Source organism: Gopherus flavomarginatus, chromosome 2 (assembly GCF_025201925.1).
Source record: "Gopherus flavomarginatus isolate rGopFla2 chromosome 2, rGopFla2.mat.asm, whole genome shotgun sequence".
NCBI classification, from domain to species: domain Eukaryota; kingdom Metazoa; phylum Chordata; order Testudines; family Testudinidae; genus Gopherus; species Gopherus flavomarginatus.
The window spans coordinates 302,198,637-302,217,876 of NC_066618.1; the positions used below are offsets into that span (position 1 = coordinate 302,198,637).

The window sequence follows — 19,240 nt, forward strand, 5'->3', positions numbered from 1 at the left end:
CTAGGAGGGTGGTGAAGCACTGGAATGGGTTCCCTAGGGAGGTAGCGGAATCTCCTTCCTTAGAGGTTTTTAAGGTCAGGCTTGACAAAGCCCTGGCTGGGATGATTTCATTGGGCTTGGCCTTGCTTTGAGCAGGGGGTGGGACTAGATGACCTCCTGAGGTCCCTTCCAACCCCGCTATTCCATGATTCTCTACCTCCTCCCCGGGCCCTGGGCAGCTCCCAGGGCCAGGCCCCACACACTGTGTATTCATGTCACTGGGAAGCCACAGAATGTTTCCAGGCTCACCAGCCATAGAGCTGTGCTAGGCCCCTGCAGCACACTGGGGCTCGGGCGGGGGAGCCGGCTTGTGCCAGGACCCCGCGGCACACTGGGGCTTGGGGGTGGGGGGACGGACTGTGCCAGGACCCTGCAGCACACTGGCGCTCGGGGTGGAGGGGGAGCTGGCTGGCCCGTGCTCTGCTGGTGGCTGCGGGTCTGGGTTCCATGCAGTTCCGTGCCCTGTTGGCGTCCAAGGCCCGGCTCGGCGGGGGGGCACGCGCTCACTCAGTGCCCAGGCTGCCCACAGGTGCAGGACGTCACGCTAGAGATCATGGACCTGCTGCAGTGGCTGGAGCACGTGGAGCTGCGGCTCTTCTTCTCCAAGCCTGTCTGGGACCACCCTGAAACCACCAAGGAGAAGCTGGCAGCGCACCTGGTGAGCACTTCCTGCCAGCTCCTGAGCAGCCCCCGGAGCACGTCTGTCCCAGCTCCCCCAGGCCACGTCTGCCCAGCTCCCTCCTTTGCCTCGTCTGCCCCAGCCCACCCCTTTGCCACGTCTCCCCACCTCCCTCCTTTGCCTCGTCTGCCCCAGCCCACCCCTTTGCCACGTCTCCCCAGCTCCTACCGGGCCACGTCTGTCCCAGCCCACCCCTTTGCCACATCTGTCCCCGCTCCCCCTGGGCCACGTCTGCCCCAGCCCACCCCTCTGCCACGTCTGCCCCCGCTCCCCCCTTTGCTACGTCTGCCCCAGCTCCCCCTGGGCCGCGTCTGCCCCAGCTCCCCCCTTTGCCACGTCTGCCCCACCTCCCCCCGGGCTGCGTCTGCCCCAGCCCACCCCAAGCCACATCTGCCTCAGCTCCCCCCTTTGCCGCATCTGCCCCAGCTCCCCCCTTTGCCACGTCTACCCCAGCTCCCCCCAAGCCACATCTGCCCCAGCCCCCGCCCGAGCCACATCTGCCCCAGCTCCCCCCTTTGCCACATCTGCCCCAGCTCCCGCGCGTAGGATGACCAGATGTCCAGTTTTCGACCAGAACACCCAGTTGAAAAGGGATCCTGGCAACTCCGGTCAGCACCACCATTGACTGTCTGCTGACCTGCCCCAGCCCTAATCCCCCTCCCATGCTCCGGTCCCCTCAGTCCCAGCCCGGAGAAAATGAGTGAGTGAGGGTGGGGAGAGTGAGTGATGGGGGGGTGGGGTGGAGTGAGTGGGGGCGGGGCCTCGGAGGAGGGGTGGGGTAAGGGTGTTTGGTTTGTGCCAGTAGAAAGTTGGCAACCCTCCCCCCGGGCCACGTCTGCCCCTGCCACCCCGCCCCGCGCCATGCCAGAGCAGTGGCCCTGGGGCTGATCCCACATGCCTGCGCCTTTCCTTGCCAAGCCGCCAGCGTGCGGTCCCGGGGCGTTTCCCTGGGTCCTTCGCTCCCTGCCGAGAGGAGAAGGGTCCCGTGCATCCGCGCGGCGCGAGCGGCGTCCCCGGCCCAGCTCCGAGCCCCTGGCTGCACCGTGCTGCCGGAGAGCCGGGGCCGGCACTGCCCTGCTGCCATGTCTCCGCAGGAGCTGGCCAAAGAGCTGGAGTCCAAGCAGCAGGCGTATAACAGCGTGAGGGACCGGCTGCAGCGCCTGCTGGCCTCCTGCAGCCTGCCCCGGGTCTGCAGCACCGAGCACAGCCTGCGCGTCCTGCAGCAGAAATGGGAGAGCGTCCACAGCCAGGTCCAGGAGAGGAAGGTGTGTGTGTGTGTGTGTGTGTGTGTGTGTGTCCCACGGGCTGGGAGTGTGTGTGTGTGTGTCCCACAGGCTGGGAGTGTGTGTGTGTGTGCACGTGTCCCACGGGCTGGGAGTATGTGTGTGTCACACAGGCTGGGAGTGTGTGTGTGTGTGTGTGTCCCATGGGCTGGGAGTGTGTGTGTGTGTCCCATGGGCCGCGAATGTATCTGTGTGTCACACAGGCTGGGAATGTGTGTGTGCGTGTCCCACGGGGTGCAGACAGGCATGTGTGTGGTCCCACTGGCTGTCATGCTGTGCATGTATACATGCAGGGCCGGCTCTATGTTTTTTGCTGCCCCAAGCAAAAAAAAAGTTTGGCTGCTCCCCGTCCCAGCCCTGGACTTCCCCCCCCCACACCCCCTGCCGCCCCAGTGCTGGGCTTCTCCCTCCCCCCCCACCTCCCTGCCGCCCCAGCGCTGGGCTTCTCCCTTTCCCCCTACCAGTGTCACCCCCCCACCTCCAGCTGTCCCAGTCCTGGGCTCCTCCCCCCACCTCCCTGCTGCCCCAGCCCTGGACTCCCCCCCCACACCCCTGCCGCCCCAGCGCTGGGCTTCTCCCTCCCCCCCACCTCCCTGCCACCCCAGCCCTGGACTCCCCTCCCCACACCCCTGCCGCCCCAGCGCTGGGCTTCTCCCTCCCCCCCCACCTCCCTGCTGCCCCAGCCCTGGACTCCCCTCCCCACACCCCTGCCGCCCCAGCGCTGGGCTTCTCCCTTTCCCCCTACCAGTGTCACCCCCCCCACCTCCAGCTGTCCCAGTCCTGGGCTCCTCCCCCCACCTCCCTGCTGCCCCAGCCCTGGGCTCCCCCTTTTCCCCACTACCAGTGTCACCCCCCCACCTCCCTGCTGCCCCAGCCCTGGACTCCCCCCCCCCCACACTCCTGCCGCCCCAGCACTGGGCTTCTCCCTTCCCCCCCCACCTCCCTGCTTCCCCGGCCCTGGACTCCCCCCTCCCCGACACCCCTGCCGCCCCAGCGCTGGGCTTCTCCCTTTCCCCTCCACCTCCCTGCTGCCCCAGTGCTGGGCTTCTCCCTTCCCCCCTACCAGTGTCACCCCCACACCTCCAGCTGTCCCAGCCCTGGACTCCCCCCCACACACCCCTGCTGCCCCAGCGCTGGGCTTCTCCCTTTCCCCCCCACCTGCCTGCCGCCCCAGCACTGGGCTTCTCCCTTTCCCCCTACCAGTGTCACCCCTCCCACCTCCTTCCGCCCCAGCCCTGGGTGACTGGTAACTTGCTCCCAGGGTGGGTCATTCAGCAGGAATTTTGGATGTGCACAGAACACAGACAGGATTGGGTCCCACATGGTTACAGAGCTGCAGTAAAGTGGAACAGTTTTCAGCTTGTGTGATTGGAGGATCTCTGGATGCAGATTATAAGACTGTCCTCCATAAATGAGGAAAAGTTGAGGTGCCTTTATTATTCCTTTGTTCCACTCTTTGTTTCTGGGGGGAATTTGCCAATGCAATATCACTGTCTTCCTTTTCAACAAATAAAACTCAGAAAAGGCAATGGCTGTGGGAAATAGCAATTCCAGTCCTAAAAACCACGGGGAAGCATTTCTTGCTCAATTTTATCTACTTTTTCTACAGCAAGTTACAGTGGATCAGTGTATTTGATCTGGGAGAAATGAAGTAAGAGCTGCCCACACTAAGCCTGAGCACTCCTGAATTGTGAGGTGTTCAGATCTGGCAGGCAGGTGCTGGGTGTGGTGGGGGGCAGGGGGCTGTGGGCTCTGCGGGGGAGCATGGCAGTGTATATGCAGCAGCATGTCTGGCTCTGTGCGGAGCCAGACACACTGGTCTGAGTGGCACGGTAAGGGGGCTAGGGGGTTGGAGAAGGGGCAGGTGGTTTCAGGGGGGCAGTCAAGGGACAGGGAGCAGGGGGGGTTAGATGGTTCAGGGGAGCAGTCAGGGGACAGGGAGCAGGGGGGATTATATGGGTCAGGGGGGCAGTCAGGGGACAGGGAGCAGGGGGTCCCAGGGGGTCAGGGAGTCCCAGGGGTTTGTCAGGGGACAGGTAGGGGGTGGGGTCCTGGGGGAGAAGTTGGGGGGGTCTCAGGAGGGGGCAGTTGGGGACAAGGAGAAGGGAGGCTTAGATAGGGGGTGGGGTCCCAGGAGGGGGTGATCCGGAGACAGGGAGCAGGGGGGGTTAGATGGGTCAGGGGTTCAGGGGGGCAGTCAGGGGACAGGGAGCAGGGGGGGTTAGATGGGTCAGGGGTTCAGGGGGGCAGTCAGGGGACAGGGAGCAGGGAGGGTTAGATGGGTCAGGGGGGCAGTCAGGGGACAGGGAGCAGGGGGGTTAGATGGGTCAGGGGGGCAGTCAGGGGACAGGGAGCAGGGGGGGTTAGATGGGTCAGGGGTTCAGGGGGGCAGTCAGGGGACAGGGAGCAGGGGGGGTTAGATGGGTCAGGGGTTCAGGGGGGCAGTCAGGGGACAGGGAGCAGGGGGGGTTAGAGGGGTCAGGGGTTCAGGGGGGCAGTCAGGGGACAGGGAGCAGGGGGGGTTAGAGGGGTCAGGGGTTCAGGGGGCAGTCAGGGGACAGGGAGCAGGGGGGGTTAGATGGGTCAGAGGTTCAGGGGGGCAGTCAGGGGACAGGGAGCAGGGGGGGTTAGATGGGTCAGGGGTTCAGGGGGGCAGTCAGGGGACAGGGAGCAGGGGTTAGATGGGTCAGGGGTTCAGGGGGGCAGTCAGGGGACTGGGAGCAGGGGGGGTTAGATGGGTCAGGGGTTCAGGGGGGCAGTCAGGGGACAGGGAGCAGGGGGGTTAGATGGGTCAGGGGTTCAGGGGGGCAGTCTGGACAGGGAGCAGGGAGGGTTAGATGGGTCAGGGTTTCAGGGGGGCAGTCGGGACAGGGAGCAGGGGGGGTTAGATGGGTCACGGGTTCAGGGGGGCAGTCAGGGGACAGGGAGCAGGGGGGTTAGATGGGTCAGGGGTTCAGGGGGGCAGTCAGGGGACAGGGAGCTGGGAGGGTTAGATGGGTCAGGGGTTCAGGGGAGCAGTCGGGACAGGGAGCAGGGGGGGTTAGATGGGTCAGGGGTTCAGGGGGGCAGTCAGGGGACAGGGAGCAGGGGGGGATAGATGGTTCAGGGGGGCAGTCAGGGGACAGGGAGCAGGGGGGGTTAGATGGTTCAGGGGGGCAGTCGGGACAGGGAGCAGGGGGGGTTAGAGGGGTCAGGGGTTCAGGGGGGCAGTCAGGGGACAGGGAGCAGGGGGGGTTAGAGGGGTCAGGGGTTCAGGGGGGCAGTCAGGGGACAGGGAGCAGGGGGGGTTAGAGGGGTCAGGGGTTCAGGGGGGCAGTCAGGGGACAGGGAGCAGGGGGGGTTAGAGGGGTCAGGGGTTCAGGGGGGCAGTCAGGGGACAGGGAGCAGGGGGGGTTAGAGGGGTCAGGGGTTCAGGGGGGCAGTCAGGGGACAGGGAGCAGGGGGGGTTAGAGGGGTCAGGGATTCAGGGGGGCAGTCAGGGGACAGGGAGCAGGGGGGTTAGAGGGGTCAGGGGTTCAGGGGGGCAGTCAGGGGACAGGGAGCAGGGGGGGTCAGGGGTTCAGGGGAGCAGTCGGGACAGGGAGCAGAGGGGGGTTAGAGGGGTCAGGGGTTCAGGGGGGCAGTCGGGACAGGGAGCGGGGGGGTTAGAGGGGTCAGGGGTTCAGGGGGGCAGTCAGGGGACAGGGAGCAGGGGGGGTTAGATGGGTCAGGGGTTCAGGGGGGCAGTCAGGGGACAGGGAGCAGGGGGGATTAGATGGGTCAGGGGTTCAGGGGGGCAGTCAGGGGACAGGGAGCAGGGGGGGTTAGAGGGGTCAGGGGTTCAGGGGGGCAGTGAGGGGACAGGGAGCAGGGAGGGTTAGAGGGGTTAGGGGTTCAGGGTGGCAGTCAGAGGACAGGGAGCAGGGGGGGTTAGAGGGGTCAGGGGTTCAGGGGGGCAGTGAGGGGACAGGGAGCAGGGGGGGTTAGAGGGGTCAGGGGTTCAGGGGGGCAGTGAGGGGACAGGGAGCAGGGAGGGTTAGAGGGGTTAGGGGTTCAGGGTGGCAGTCAGAGGACAGGGAGCAGGGGGGGTTAGAGGGGTCAGGGGTTCAGGGGGGCAGTGAGGGGACAGGGAGCAGGGGGGGTTAGAGGGGTCAGGGGTTCAGGGGGGCAGTCAGGGGACAGGGAGCAGGGAGGGTTAGAGGGGTCAGGGGTTCAGGGGGGCAGTCAGGGGACAGGGAGCAGGGGGGGTTAGAGGGGTCAGGGGTTCAGGGGGGCAGTCAGGGGACAGGCAGCGGTTGGATAGGCATGGGAGTCCCAGGGGTTTGTCAGGGGACAGGTAGGGGGTGGGGTCCTGGGGGAGAAGTTGGGGGGGGTCTCAGGAGGGGGCAGTTGGGGACAAGGAGAAGGGAGGCTTAGATAGGGGGTGGGGTCCCAGGAGGGGGTGATCCGGGGACAGGGAGCAGGGGGGGTTGGATGGGTTGGGGTTTCTGTGGGGGGCAGTCGGAGGGAGTGGATGGGGGCGGGGGGGCTTCCCTCCCCCTGGAGTGTCCTGTTTTTTGAATGTTACAGTATGGTCCCTACCACTCTCGACTCACAGCACTGCCACATGAGGTCCCCCTCCTTCCTTTCCAGTTGGTAGTGGCCAAGAGAATGCCGGGAAATGTAGTTCTTTCCCTGCTCCAGAGCTGGCTCTATAGGCAGGGAGCTAACCAAGGAACTACAGCTCCCAGGGCCCCCTATTGGTTCTCAGCTCCCAGGCTGGATCCCTGCCGCCCCTGCAAATGGGCTGCCCCAAGCAGGTTCTTGCTTTGCTGGTGCCTAGAGCCGCCCCTGTACACGTGTGCATGTCTGTGCCTTCGCAGGGGGGTATGTGTGTGTGTCCCTGATGGCTGGGCTTGGGGAGGGGGTGTACACTTTTGCATGCATGTGTGTCTCCAGTGGCTGGGATTGTGTGTCTCTCTGTCCCTCCTGGCTGGAATAGGGGCACGGGTTTAGGCTGTAGCAGGCACAGCCGGTCAGTTCCCTGGCTGGAACGGGGGTCAGGAGGGTGGAGGGGAGAGGGTTTAGGCTGTAGCAGACACAGCCGGTCAGTTCCCTGGCTGGAACGGGGGACGGGGGCGTGCAGGGGAGAGGGTTTAGGCTGTAGCAGACACAGCCGGTCAGTTCCCTGGCTGGAACTGGGGGGGTGGGGGGGTGGAGGGGAGAGGGTTTAGGCTGTAGCAGACACAGCCGGTCAGTTCTCTGGCTGGAACGGGGAACGGGGGGGTGGAGGGGAGAGGGTTTAGGCTGTAGCAGACACAGCCGGTCAGTTCCCTGGCTGGAACGGGGAACCGGGGGGTGGAGGGGAGAGGGTTTAGGCTGTAGCAGACACAGCCGGTCAGTTCCCTGGCTGGAACGGGGAACGGGGGGGTGGAGGGGAGAGGGTTTAGGCTGTAGCAGACACAACCGGTCAGTTCCCTGGCTGGAACGGGGAACGGGGGGTGGAGGGGAGAGGGTTTAGGCTGTATCAGACACAGCCGGTCAGTTCCCTGGCTGGAACGGGGAACGGGGGGATGGAGGGGAGAGGGTTAGACTGCAGCAGGCACAGCCCCGCAGGTGGTTGCCGGCTCTCCCTCTGCCCTGGCGTGTCTCCGATCCGGGTTCCTCTCCCCCAGGAGCGGCTGGTGGAGGGGCTGACTCTCAGCACCGAGTTCCACAGCACAGCGCAGGAGCTGCTGCAGTGGCTGGGGCAGACAGAGGAGAGCCTGAGTGCCCCAGAGCCGCCCAGTTTCCTGCTGGACACGGTCCTCCGGCAGATCCAGGAGCACAAGGTGAGTGTGGCTGGCCCAGCGGCTGGCCTGGGGGCCGTGCTGGCAGGGCTGGGACCCGTGACCCCAGACAGAACCCACCTGCCTCTGCTCAGAGTCCCGGCAGGCCTTGCCGCCATGGACTCCCCACCAAGGGCGCCCTAAAGACCCTCCATTGCAGCTCAGCCTGCGGGGCTGGCACCGGGCCCTGCCTCCGCTCTGACCCAGGGGTCACAGGGCCCAGCCTGGGGCACGGGGGCTCCCTGGAGCAGCCTGGTCGGTCTGGTGCGTGGCTGCAGGGACCTAGTCTCGCCCGGCGGTGCCCAGTTTGAGCCCCCAGGGCCTGCAGCCAGGGCCAACCAGGAACAGGGTCTGGTCTGAGGGGTCCCACCGGGCACTGTGCCCATGCCAGCTCTGGGGGCACTGGGGTGGGCAGGGGACTCCCTGGGGAGATGCTGGCAGTACAGGGGTGAGTGCGTGGCAAAGTTGCTGCAATACCACATCCTCAGTGTCTATATGTAGCATTGCAACAGCTATCTGGCCCTGCAGCCAAGCTGGGTAACAGCCCAGCCCTTCACAGGGCCTCCAAAGCCACAGAACGCAGCACAACCGATCCTTCAGCTCCCCGGGAGCTGCCTTCTTTGCCAGCTCACCCCTACTTCAGGCAGTCCCAGCCGGTCCCCAGGTCCTGGGACCTGTCCCAGCCCCCTTGACCTTGGGCTCAGGCTGGCAGGGGCCCTGATCAGCCAGGCTCCAGGCAGGCTCCCAGCTCCCTTTCACCTGGAGCTCCGTACTGACCCCTCTTGGAGCAACCCTTGGAGACCCTGCTCCCAGCTTCGGCCTAACCCCTACCCCTACGAGGTGAATTGGTCGCTTTAACCCTTTTGTCACCACATCCTCACTAGGGATGCCTCCCTCCCTGCAGCGGTGAGGGGATCCCATTGCTCCCAGCAGCACGGCTCTTTTGGTGCCTGGAGCCTGCTTGGAGAAGGCCCCTGCCGAGCTGGGCTGCTGCTCTTTGGCCGCGGCCTGCCCCGGGCCCCGGCTAGCTCTGGCTTGCTTGGCAGGCACTGCTGAAGGAGGTGACCGCCCACGGGGAGCAGCTATCCAGCCTGGAGGCGGTGGCCGCTCGCCTGAAGGACATGAGCAGGAAGCAGGACTGTGCTGTGATCCAGAGCCTGGTGCTGACAGCCAAGGAGCGGGTGGCCAAGGTGCTCCGATGTACCGGTGAGCGGGGCGCCGCGCTGGAGGACGCTCGCAAGCGTGCCAAGCAGGTACTGTGCGGTGTGGCGGGGAGCGGGCCCTGTCACCAGGCGGGCTGGTCTCCGGCGTTCCCGGTGGCTCCTGCTGACGCGCCCTCTCGCTCGCTTTCAGTTCAGTGAGTCCCGGCAGCTGCTCCTGGACTGGATGGATGAGGTGGAGCAGACTCTGGAGATCCCCGGCAATGCCGCCATGAGCCAGGAGGAGATCAAGTGCCAGCTGGCTGAGCACAAGGTGCGGCGTCATGACTCCCCTCCTGCAGCCCCCTGGGCCATGTGCTCTGCCCCGGGCTGTCACGCCAGTGCACGGCGGCTTCCAGATTCCCCAGACTCTGAGATGTCGCCAAGGGCAGTGCTCCCTAAGGCTCTCCTGGGGTGCCCCGGGCTTGCCCTGTGCCGAGCACGAGGTCCGTATGCCCATCTCTCTTCTCTCAGCAGGGCCAGGGCTGCTGTGTCCCCAGGGCTGGGCGGAACTGGGAGACAGCAGAGGTGACCCCTGCCTCCCGGCTGGGAGGTGCTAGGCCTAGGGGAGTAGTTGGGGGGGGGTCGAATGGGGGGATCGAGTGCCTGCTCAGGAGCCTGCAGCCTTTGCCCTCTGCTGCCAAACTCCGAAGAATGTGGTGTGTCCCCATGGGCTCTGAGCAACACCCCTTCATGGAGCCAGCCCCCCAAGGGGGCCCACTCTTCCTCGAGGGCAGGCCTCCAGGTCTCATCAGCTCCCTCCTAAGCCACTAGGCCCCAGCGCTCCTGCGTCATGCTGAGAGCTTTGCCCTTAGCCAGACCCTGGGAGACACGTGCAGGGACGGGTGCCCCTGCCAGCGTTTGCAGTGACACGTGGTCAGCCGTGGTTCCAAACCACACAGGGTTTACTAGTCAGCTGGGACAGGGCCTGGGCCAGCCCTCGCTCAGTGTCACTGAGTCCCCGGGCGATGCTCTGGAACTGCTCCCCACAAAGCCAGACAGGACTTTGGGGAGCCTCCTCTCCCTCGGAGCAGACTGTCTGCAGGGCAAGAAGCTCACACGGCTTCACCTCCTGGGTCTCTCCTTGGAGCATTCAGCATCCTCTGCCCCTCTGTGTACTTCCCACAGTGAGCCCGCCCCAGCGAGGTCCTGGGGAAACCACAGGGTCCTGCACTCCCACTTTGCAGTCAGACGTGACTCTCAGCCAGCCAGTAACACAGAGGTTTATTCAATGACAGGAACAGGGTCTAAAACAGAGCTTGTAGATGCAGCGAACCGGACCCCTCGGCCGGGTCCATTCTGGGGCCCAGTGAGCCAGACCCCACGTCTGCCCTCACTTCCCGTCCCCAGTCAGCCCCAAACTGAAACTCCCTCCAGCCCCTCCTTTCTGGCCTTTGTCTCCTTCCCGGGCCAGGAGGTCACCTGACCTCTTTGTTTACCTTTAGCTATTCCCTTGCACGGAGGAAGAGCCCCGGTCATTTGTTGCCAGGATACAGAGTGTCGGCCATTTATGCACACTGGCCTTTATCCCACCGCCTAGAGCAGGGGTAGGCATCCTATGGCACAGGTGCCAAAGGCGGCACGTGAGCTGATTTTCAGTGGCACTCACACTGCCCAGGTCCTGGCCACCAGTCTGGGGGGCTCTGCATTTTAATCTAATTTTAAATGAAGCTTCTTAAACATTTTAAAAACCTTATTTACTTGACATACAACAACAGTTTAGTTATATATTATAGACTTATAGAAAGAGACCTTCTAAAAATGTTAAAATGTGTTACTGGCACGCGGAACCTTAAATTAGAGTGAATAAATGGAGACTCGGCACAGCACTTCTGAAAGATTGCCGACCCCTGACCTAGAGACTTAAGAACTGCATAGGGGACACTAAGGCACCCACACAGTATTCAGAGAAAACATTAAGAACATTCCCAGTTCGTCACATCTCTCCTCCCTTCGAGACCAAACTGAACGAGGTCACTTTAGCCAGTGACCTGGGGAAGTTCGAACCCACCAACGTTCCCATGGATGCCCCAGCATCTCTCCCATTCCTTGGTGTGAGTTGCACCAGGACAGTCCAGTCTCACGCCCTCCCTTAGGTCGGGTGTGCTTGATGGCACCCGCAGGCTGCATGTGGGAAGGTTTATGTGGCCCGTACCCTTTTGCCACCCTAATACCCCTGGGGTTTAAACTGGGATTGGGTCTTTTTTTTTTCTCTGAGGCTGCATAGTTCTGCTCCCAGGGCAGCAGTTTCTTGCTCAGGTACCCGATGGAGTGTCTCCCCCCACCCACATCAGCTTGCATCAGCACTGTGCCCAGCCCTGCGTCTGAGCCGTCGGTGAACACTGCAAAGGACTTGGCAAAGTCTGGGTTTACCAGATTTACCGGGCCCTGGATTAGAGCCTCCTTCGGTATACAGAGAGCCCTCTGGCCCCCTCTCACATAGCTCAGGGATGGAGAAGCTAGGGGGCTAACGTAGGGTACAAACCTCCAGTAGCACCCCGCCATCCTGATAAAGGCCTGGGCTTGTTTCTTGGTCTGGAGAATGGGCCAATCTCTGATCATCTCCACCTTGCACTTCTCGGCTTTTACCATCAGTCCTGCCCCCTTGAGGCAGCCCAGCACCCCCTTCAACTGGGACACCTGTTCCTCCCAGGTCTGGCTAAAGACACACATGTCACGTACTCCAGGGCCACGTTCTCCATCCCCCTCAACTTGTCTAGAATCTCCCTAGGCCTAGGCATGGGGTAGGCCTCAGACACCGTGACGGTGTTAAGTTTCCGATGGTCCCTACAAAGCCAGATCATCCCGTCTTCCTTGGGGATCAGCCCCATGGGTGAGGCCCATGGGCTGTTGAATGGCTGGATCCCCTCTAAAGCCAGCATGTTCCTGACCTCTCTCTCCAGGTTCTGGGCTGCTTTCCCAGTGACTCTGAACAGGGAACACTTGATGGGGAGATTGGCTCCTAGCTCAGGGAAGAGATCCCCCAGGGGGTCTTCCCCCTTCTCCTGCCAATCCTCCCCTTCCAGGTCCAGGGGTCCCCTCTCTTTCCTCCCATCCAGCAGCTCAAATGGGAAGAACCCTATGGATTCCTGGGGCACCACCAGCTGCCTCCTGATTCCCCCCAGTTCTACTTCCCCTTGGGGAGCCCATTCCCGGTACAGGAATCCCTTCTCCGGCAGGACTCTGTCCCTGCAGCCTTCCCCAAGGGGGTTTGCAGTGCTGTGGCCAGCAAGTTTCCTCAGCTTTTCCAAGGAGGGATCCCTCTGCAGCTCGGTCTGAGATTCAGCTGCTGGGGCAGGAAGTGGGACCTGCTCCCTCTCGCTGGCTGGGTCTGGGGTCACAGCCCCCGAGCCCTGTCCCTGGTATCTCACTCCCTGCTGTGTAATCACTTCCCAGCAGCACGTCTGGACCAGGCAAACCTGTTTGGCAGCCGACCTGCCCTGCCTGGGTGTCCCCCCACTCAGCTGGGGTCTCAGCTCCCCCGTGCTCAGCGCTGCCCTTGCTGTCCCAGTGGGGACAGACAGCGAGCGCCTTGCTTTGGTCACAGCATCAGAGCCAGCGTGAGTCCCCTCTCCGGTGTGCAGGGGCGCGGGGAGCATCTCTCCCTCCCACTCAGCCTCAGGGGGCTGGTTACAGGTAGGCAGGTACCCTGAGCCCAGCAACCCCTCCTCCCTGCCAGCCAGGTCATTTGCATTTTCACTGACCATTTCCATCCTAGCGAGTTGGTTCCCTGGATTTGAATTCAAACCCTCGGCCGATACAGCAGCAGGGTCTGGATCCTGTCCCAAAAGAGACACAATCATTTCCCAACAGGGCCTCCCAGCCGGCATCCTGGAGAACCCCAACGACCAGGCAGCCCGACCCCTCCTGGGTCTGCACAGGGATCCAGGCCATAGGCAGGGCGAGGGGCTTCACCCCGGGGACCTTCACCCAGGTCCCACAGCCCCTTATCATCTGCAGCTGCACCACCTGGGGCCTAACAGTTCTCTCTGTCCCAGGGTCTCGCCACCCCAGGCAGGTCTCCCCATTGACCACCAGCTTCTGCTCCCACTGGGGATCCGAGAGGCCTGAGCCCAGGAGACTCCACGCAGTCCAGCACTCCACCCATCTGGCTGACAGTGTCTATGGCTTTGGGACCCAGCAAGGGAGCTAGACACCGGGGCTTTTCCGCAGGGTCCCCCTGGTTCAAATCACCTGCCTGCTTGAAGGCAGTATGGTGGGCATCCACATCCCCCCCCTCCATAACCAGGGGCAGCAATTTAGTGTTCTGGTTCCCTGCAGAACTGGCAGCCCGGGCTCTATCTCCACTCACCTCTGGGCAGCTCCCTATACCTCTCCACTCCACCATCGCCAGTCCATGCTGCTGGCTGCTTCTCCTGCAGCTTTTCCTCGGGCTCTTGCTCTCTCTCACAGTCCTCTCGCTCTCTCGGGCTCTGCTCCAGTCCCATCCGTCTCCAATCTCCTGATGGGGAACCCGATCATGAAGACTCTTGTCTGGTTGGGGACTAGACTCTCGGGGATGCCTGGTTATTGCTCCAGCTGCTCCCAGATCCTCTTGTAGCCCCATCTGGGCCAGGAATCTGCTCCTCAGAGCGGTCCTCCTCCTCCAGCTGCACAATTAACTGGGCTTTGGTGAACATCCCCATGCATAACCCTCTCTTTGTGCACAGGATCACAATGTCCTTCTTAAGGAGATGGTGATAGGCCATCACTTCACCGTTCTCAAGTGGCTCTGGACTCACAGGCCTGTGTGCTCATGGCTCCCCCATGGTTTCCAGGAAGAACCCCTGGTGTGCCAGCCCTTCTCGTGGTCACCACCTCTTTGCCAGGGTCGAGCTGCAGACTCCTCCGCCCCTGGGACTGCTCCTGCAATCCCCCGGGGAACCCTGCTACTGCAAAAATCCTTCTTTCTCTCAGGGTCGAGCTGCAGACCCCTCCTCCTCTGGGACCGCTCACTGCAATCCCCAGGGCAGTGGTCCCCAACCTTTTTGTGGCCAGCAGCACATTCATGTTTTCAGAAGAGTGTGGCAGGTGCCAACAATTACTCACATACAGAGCCGGCTCCAGGCACGAGTGTAGCAAGCACGTGCCTGGGGCAGCACATGCTACGGAGCGGCATTCCGGCCATTCTGCAGAGTCGGAGTGTTGTTTTTTTTGCGCCAGTTCTGGGCAGTGCGGAGAGAAGCCGGGAGGACAGAGAACACTGGTGCCCGCAGCCTGCAGCCCCAGAGTTCTCTGTCCCCGGCAGGGGTGGGGCTGCAGCTTCTCTCCGGCTTAAGCCATGGCCCCACGCCTGCCGGGGACCGAGAACACCGGCGCCTGCAGTCCTGGAGTAGCTGCAGCCCCGTACCTGTCAGGGACCGAGAACACCAGCGCCTGCAGCCACGGAGTTCTCGGTCGCCAGCAGGTGTGGGGCCGCAGCTTCTCTCCCCTGCTGGGCACTAGGCGAGCACACATAAATGCTCTAGCGGGCGCCATGGTGCCTGCGGGCAACGCCTTGGGAACTACTGCCCCAGGGGAACCCAGCTACTGCAAACGTCCTTCTCTCTCCCAGGGTCAAGCGGCAAGCTCCTCCGCCCCTGAGACTGCTTGCTGCAGTCCTCAGGGGGACCCCGTTACTCCAACAGTCCTTCTCGCTGGTCACACACTACCAGAGGTTAACTGCCCCCTGAAACCGTCCCTCTCTGAGCCTTCAGCACGCCTGGTCCTCATTATCCCTCCTTTGTTTTACTGCTCCCCAGTCACTGCAAGCAGTGCCATTCACGAGGTGCAGTGCATCCCACCGCTGCCACCAGTTGTCACGGAGTCCCCAGGCGATGCTCTGGAACTCCTCCCCACCAAGCCAGTCAGGACTTTGGGGAGCCTCCTCTCCCGTGGAGCAGACTTTTTCAGGGCAAGAAGCTCACACGTCTTCACCTGCTGGGTCTCTCCTTGGAGCATTCAGCATCCTCTGCCCCTCTGTGCGCTTCCCACAGTGAGCCCACCCCAGCGAGGTCCTCGGGAAGCCAAAGGGTCCTGCACCCCCACTTCGCAGTCAGACGTGACTCTCAGCCAGCCAGTAACACAGAGGTTTATTCGATGACAGGAACAGGGTCTAACACAGAGCTTGTAGGTACAGAGAACGGGACCCCTCGGCCGGGTCCATTCTGGGGGACAGCGAGCCAGACCCCACGTCTGCCCTCACTTCCCGTCCCCAGTCAGCCTCAAACTGAACCCCCCTCCAGCCCCTCCTTTCTGGCCTTTGTCTTTTTCCCGGGCCAGGAGGTCACCTGATCTCTTTGTTCACCTTTAGCTATTCCCTTGCCTGGGGGAAGGGCCCCAACCATTTGTTACCAGGATACAGAGTGGTGGCCATTTATACACGTTGGAGACTTAAGAAATGCATAGGGGAAACTGAGGCACCCACACAGTATTCAGAGGAAACATTAAGAGCATTCCCGCTTCATCACACTGGGGCCCCTGTGTGCGAGGTCAGGGACTGCCTGGGGGAGGGAGTGCCCAGATCTGCACTGGCCAGCAGGTTCCCGTCTCTGTGTGACATGCTGGTACTGCTTGCTTTGGCCAGCTGCACTCCCAGCAGGGGTGGCTCCAGGCACCAGCACTCCAAGCACATGCCTGGGGCAGCAAGTCGCGGGGCGCTTTGCCAGTCGCCAATAGGGCGGCAGGCAGGGTGCCTTCTGTGACTTGCCTGTGGAAGGTCCACTGGTCCCATGGCTTTGGTGGACCTCTTGCAGGCGTGCATGCGGAGGGCCTGCTGGTCCCGCGGCTTCAGCGGCCCCTCCGTGCTTGGGGCGGCAAAATGTCTAGAGCTGCCCCTGTCTCCCAGGCCCCATTCAGCCTGTCAAGGTATTTTTCCCACTTTGAACTTTAGCATCCAAAAAGTGGGGCCCTGCATGTACCCTTCTAAGCTTAATTCCTAGCTTAGATCTGATAGCGCTGCCACCAACGAGAAATTCCAGTGTCTGGTACACTCCCTGTCCCCTCAAAACCTTCCCTGGGGGACCCAGGACCCAAACCCCTTGGGTCTTAAAACAAGGAGAAATAAACCATTCCCCCTCCTTCCCCCTCCCAGACTTTCCCCTCCCTGGGTTACCCTGAGAGGCTACACTGATCCGAACTCCTTGGATCTTAAAACAGAGAGGAATTAACCTTCCCCCCACCTCCTTTCCCCCCACCAATCCCCTGGTGAGTTTAGACCCAATCCCCTTGGGTCTTAAACAAGGAAAAAAATCAATCAGGTTCTTAAAAAAGAAAGCTTTTAATTAAAGAAAGAAAAAGTAAAAATTATCTCTGTAAAACCAGAATGGAAATGTTTACAGGGTCTTCAGCTTATATAGACTAGAGGGACTCCCTCCCCCTTAGCCTAAGATACAAGTTACAGCAAACAGAGGTAAAAATTCTTCCTGCAAAATACACATTTGCAAGTTAAGAAAACAAACATGAGACTAATCTGCCTTTTCTAGCTAGTACTTACTATTTTGAACATGAGAGACTGTTTCAGAAAGATTGGAGAAAGACCTGGTTGCATGTCTGGTCCCTCTTAGCCCCAAGAGCGAACAACCCACAAAACAAACAGCACAAACAAAGACTTCCCTCCACTGAGATTTGAAAGTACCTTGTCCCCCAATTGGTCCTCTGGTCAGGTGTCAGCCAGGTTCACTGAGCTTCTTAACCCTTTACAGGTAAAAGAGACATTAACCCTTAACTATCTGTTTATGACACGCCCCCCAAATCTCAGATAGTGTGGAACCCACTGGCGGTGATTTTTTCCTAGAACTTTTGAATAAATAGATTAATAAAACACATGCACCTTTACATATACTACTAATTATGTAAAACTACAAGATTTTCCACATTTCAAGGACAATTTTTAACCAGTTGATTCTGGGAAACTTTCACGAGAGAGTGCATCAGCTACTTTGTTAGAAGCTCCTGAAATGTGCTGAATTTCAAAATCAAAATCTTGGAGAGCTAAACTCCATCGAAGAAGTTTTTTGTTGTTTCCCTTGGCAGTATGAAGCCACTTTAGCACGGCATGGTCGGTTTGTAGCTGGAAGCGCCGTCCCCAAACGTATGGGTGTAGCTTTTCCAGGGCGTACACAATGGCGTAGCATTCTTTTTCACTGACTGACCAGTGACTTTCCCTCTCAGACTGTTTCTTTCTGAGAAACACGACAGGATGGAAGTTTTGATCCGGTCCTTCCTGTATTAAATCTGCTCCCACACCACACTCAGATGCATCTGTGGTTACTAGGAATGGTTTATCAAAGTCTGGGGCCTTTAGCACAGAGTCAGACATGAGTGTAGCCTTAAGCTGGGTAAAGGCCTTCTGACACTCATCAGTCCACTTAACTGCATTCGACTGGGTCTTTTTGGTCAGGTCGGTCAGTGGGGCAGCAATTTGGCTGTAGTGTGACACAAATCGCCTGTAATACACGGCCAAGCCTAAGAAGGATTGGACCTGTTTCTTTGACTTTGGGACAGGTCACTTTTGGATAGCATCCACCTTGGCCTGTAGGGGGTTTATTGTTTCTTGACGCACCTGGTGTCCCAGGTAAGTCACTCTGTTTTGGCCTGTTTGACACTTTTTAGCCTTAACAGTTAGTCCTGCCTGCCTGATGCGCTCAAAGACCTTTTCCAGGTGTTCTAGGTGTTCAGCCCATGAATCAGAAAAAATGGCCACATCATCGAGGTAGGCAACTGCAGATTCTCCCAATCCTGCTAGGAGACCATCCACCAGTCTTTGGAAGGTGGCGAGTGCATTTCGCAGCCCGAAAGGAAGCACATTAAATTCATACACCCCTGCATAGATGATGAAGGCTGACCTTTGGCGGGTTCATCGAGCGGTACTTGCCAGTACCCCTTGGTTAAGTCTATTGTAGAGAACTGGGCACGTCCCCATTTCTCCAATAGCTCATCGGTGCGTGGCATTGGATAGTTGTTGGGACGAGTTACAGCATTTAGCTTACGGTAGTCCACGCAAAAGCGTATTTCCCCATCTGGTTTGGGTACCAGAACCACTGGAGATGCCCATGCACTGGTAGATGAGCGGATTATACCCATCTGTAGCATGTTTTGGATCTCCCATTCTATAGCAGCTTGGGCTTGAGGAGACACCCGGTAGGGTGGGGTTCTAATTGGGTGAGCATTAACTGTGTCAATGGAGTGGTATGCCCGTTCAGTCCGTCCTAGGGTAGCTGAGAACAATGGGGCAAAGCTAGTGCACAGCTTCTTGATCTGTTGCCGCTGCAGACGTTTCAAGGTTGTAGAGAGGGTCACCTCTTCCACGCCACCGTCACGCTTTCCTTCGTAGTAGACACCTTCAGGCCACTCAGCGTCATCTTCTCCCTGGGCTTTAAAGTGACAAACCTTGAAGTCTCTGGAATAAAAGGGCTTGAGAGAATTAACATGGTACACTTTAGGCTTTAGGGTGGAGGTGGGAAATGCTATGAGATAGTTAACAGCTCCCAGGTGCTCTTGGACCGTGAATGGCCCTTCCCATGACACTTCCATCTTATGGGCCTGTTGCGCCTTCAAGACCATAACCTGGTCTCCTACCTTGAAGGAACGCTCTCTGGTATGTTTATCATACCAGGCCTTTTGCTCTTTCTGAGCATCCTTTAGGTTTTCTTTAGCAAGGGCTAAAGAGTGTTGGAGGATGCTTTGTAGGTTGCTTACAAAGTCTGGAATATTAGTTCCTGGAGAAGGCGTAAACCCCTCCCATTGCTGCTTCACCACTGTAATGGCCCCTTAACCTTGTGGCCATACACAAGTTCAAACGGTGAAAACCCTAAACTGGGATGTGGTACAGCCCTGTAGGCAAAAAGCAACTGCTGCAACACTAGGTCCCAATCATTGGAGTGTTCATTTATGAATTTACGTATCATGGCCCCCAAAGTTCCATTAAACCTTTCCACCAGGCCATTGGTTTGATGGTAGTAAGGGGTGGCAACCAAGTGATTCACCCCATGAGCTTTCCACAGATCTTTCATGGTCCCTGCCAGGAAATTAATTCCTGAATCTGTAAGGATGTCGGAGGGCCAACCTACTCTGGCAAAGATGTCTGTTAGGGCCAGGCACACAGTGTTAGCCCTGGTGTTGCCTAGAGCTACTGCTTCCGGCCATCGGGTAGCAAAGTCCACTAAAGTCAGTACGTACTGCTTTCCTCTGGGTGTCTTTTTTGGGAAAGGACCCAGAATATCCACAGCTACTCGCTGAAATGGGACCTCAATTATGGGGCGTGGCTGGAGAGGG

General features: G+C 60.0%; 1 protein-coding gene across 3 annotated transcripts in view; it reads left to right on the top strand.

Moving 5' to 3' along the window:
- Positions 1–19,240, top strand: part of LOC127044436 (microtubule-actin cross-linking factor 1, isoforms 6/7-like) — a 119,242-nt gene that overhangs the window by 54,872 nt on the left and 45,130 nt on the right. For all 3 annotated transcript variants that reach the window (XM_050939287.1, XM_050939289.1, XM_050939288.1), the window contains 5 exons: positions 569–697; positions 1,813–1,983; positions 7,635–7,790; positions 8,834–9,040; positions 9,141–9,260. In XM_050939287.1, coding sequence (XP_050795244.1) covers positions 569–697; positions 1,813–1,983; positions 7,635–7,790; positions 8,834–9,040; positions 9,141–9,260 — 783 coding nt within the window. The remainder of the gene's footprint in view (positions 1–568; positions 698–1,812; positions 1,984–7,634; positions 7,791–8,833; positions 9,041–9,140; positions 9,261–19,240) is intronic.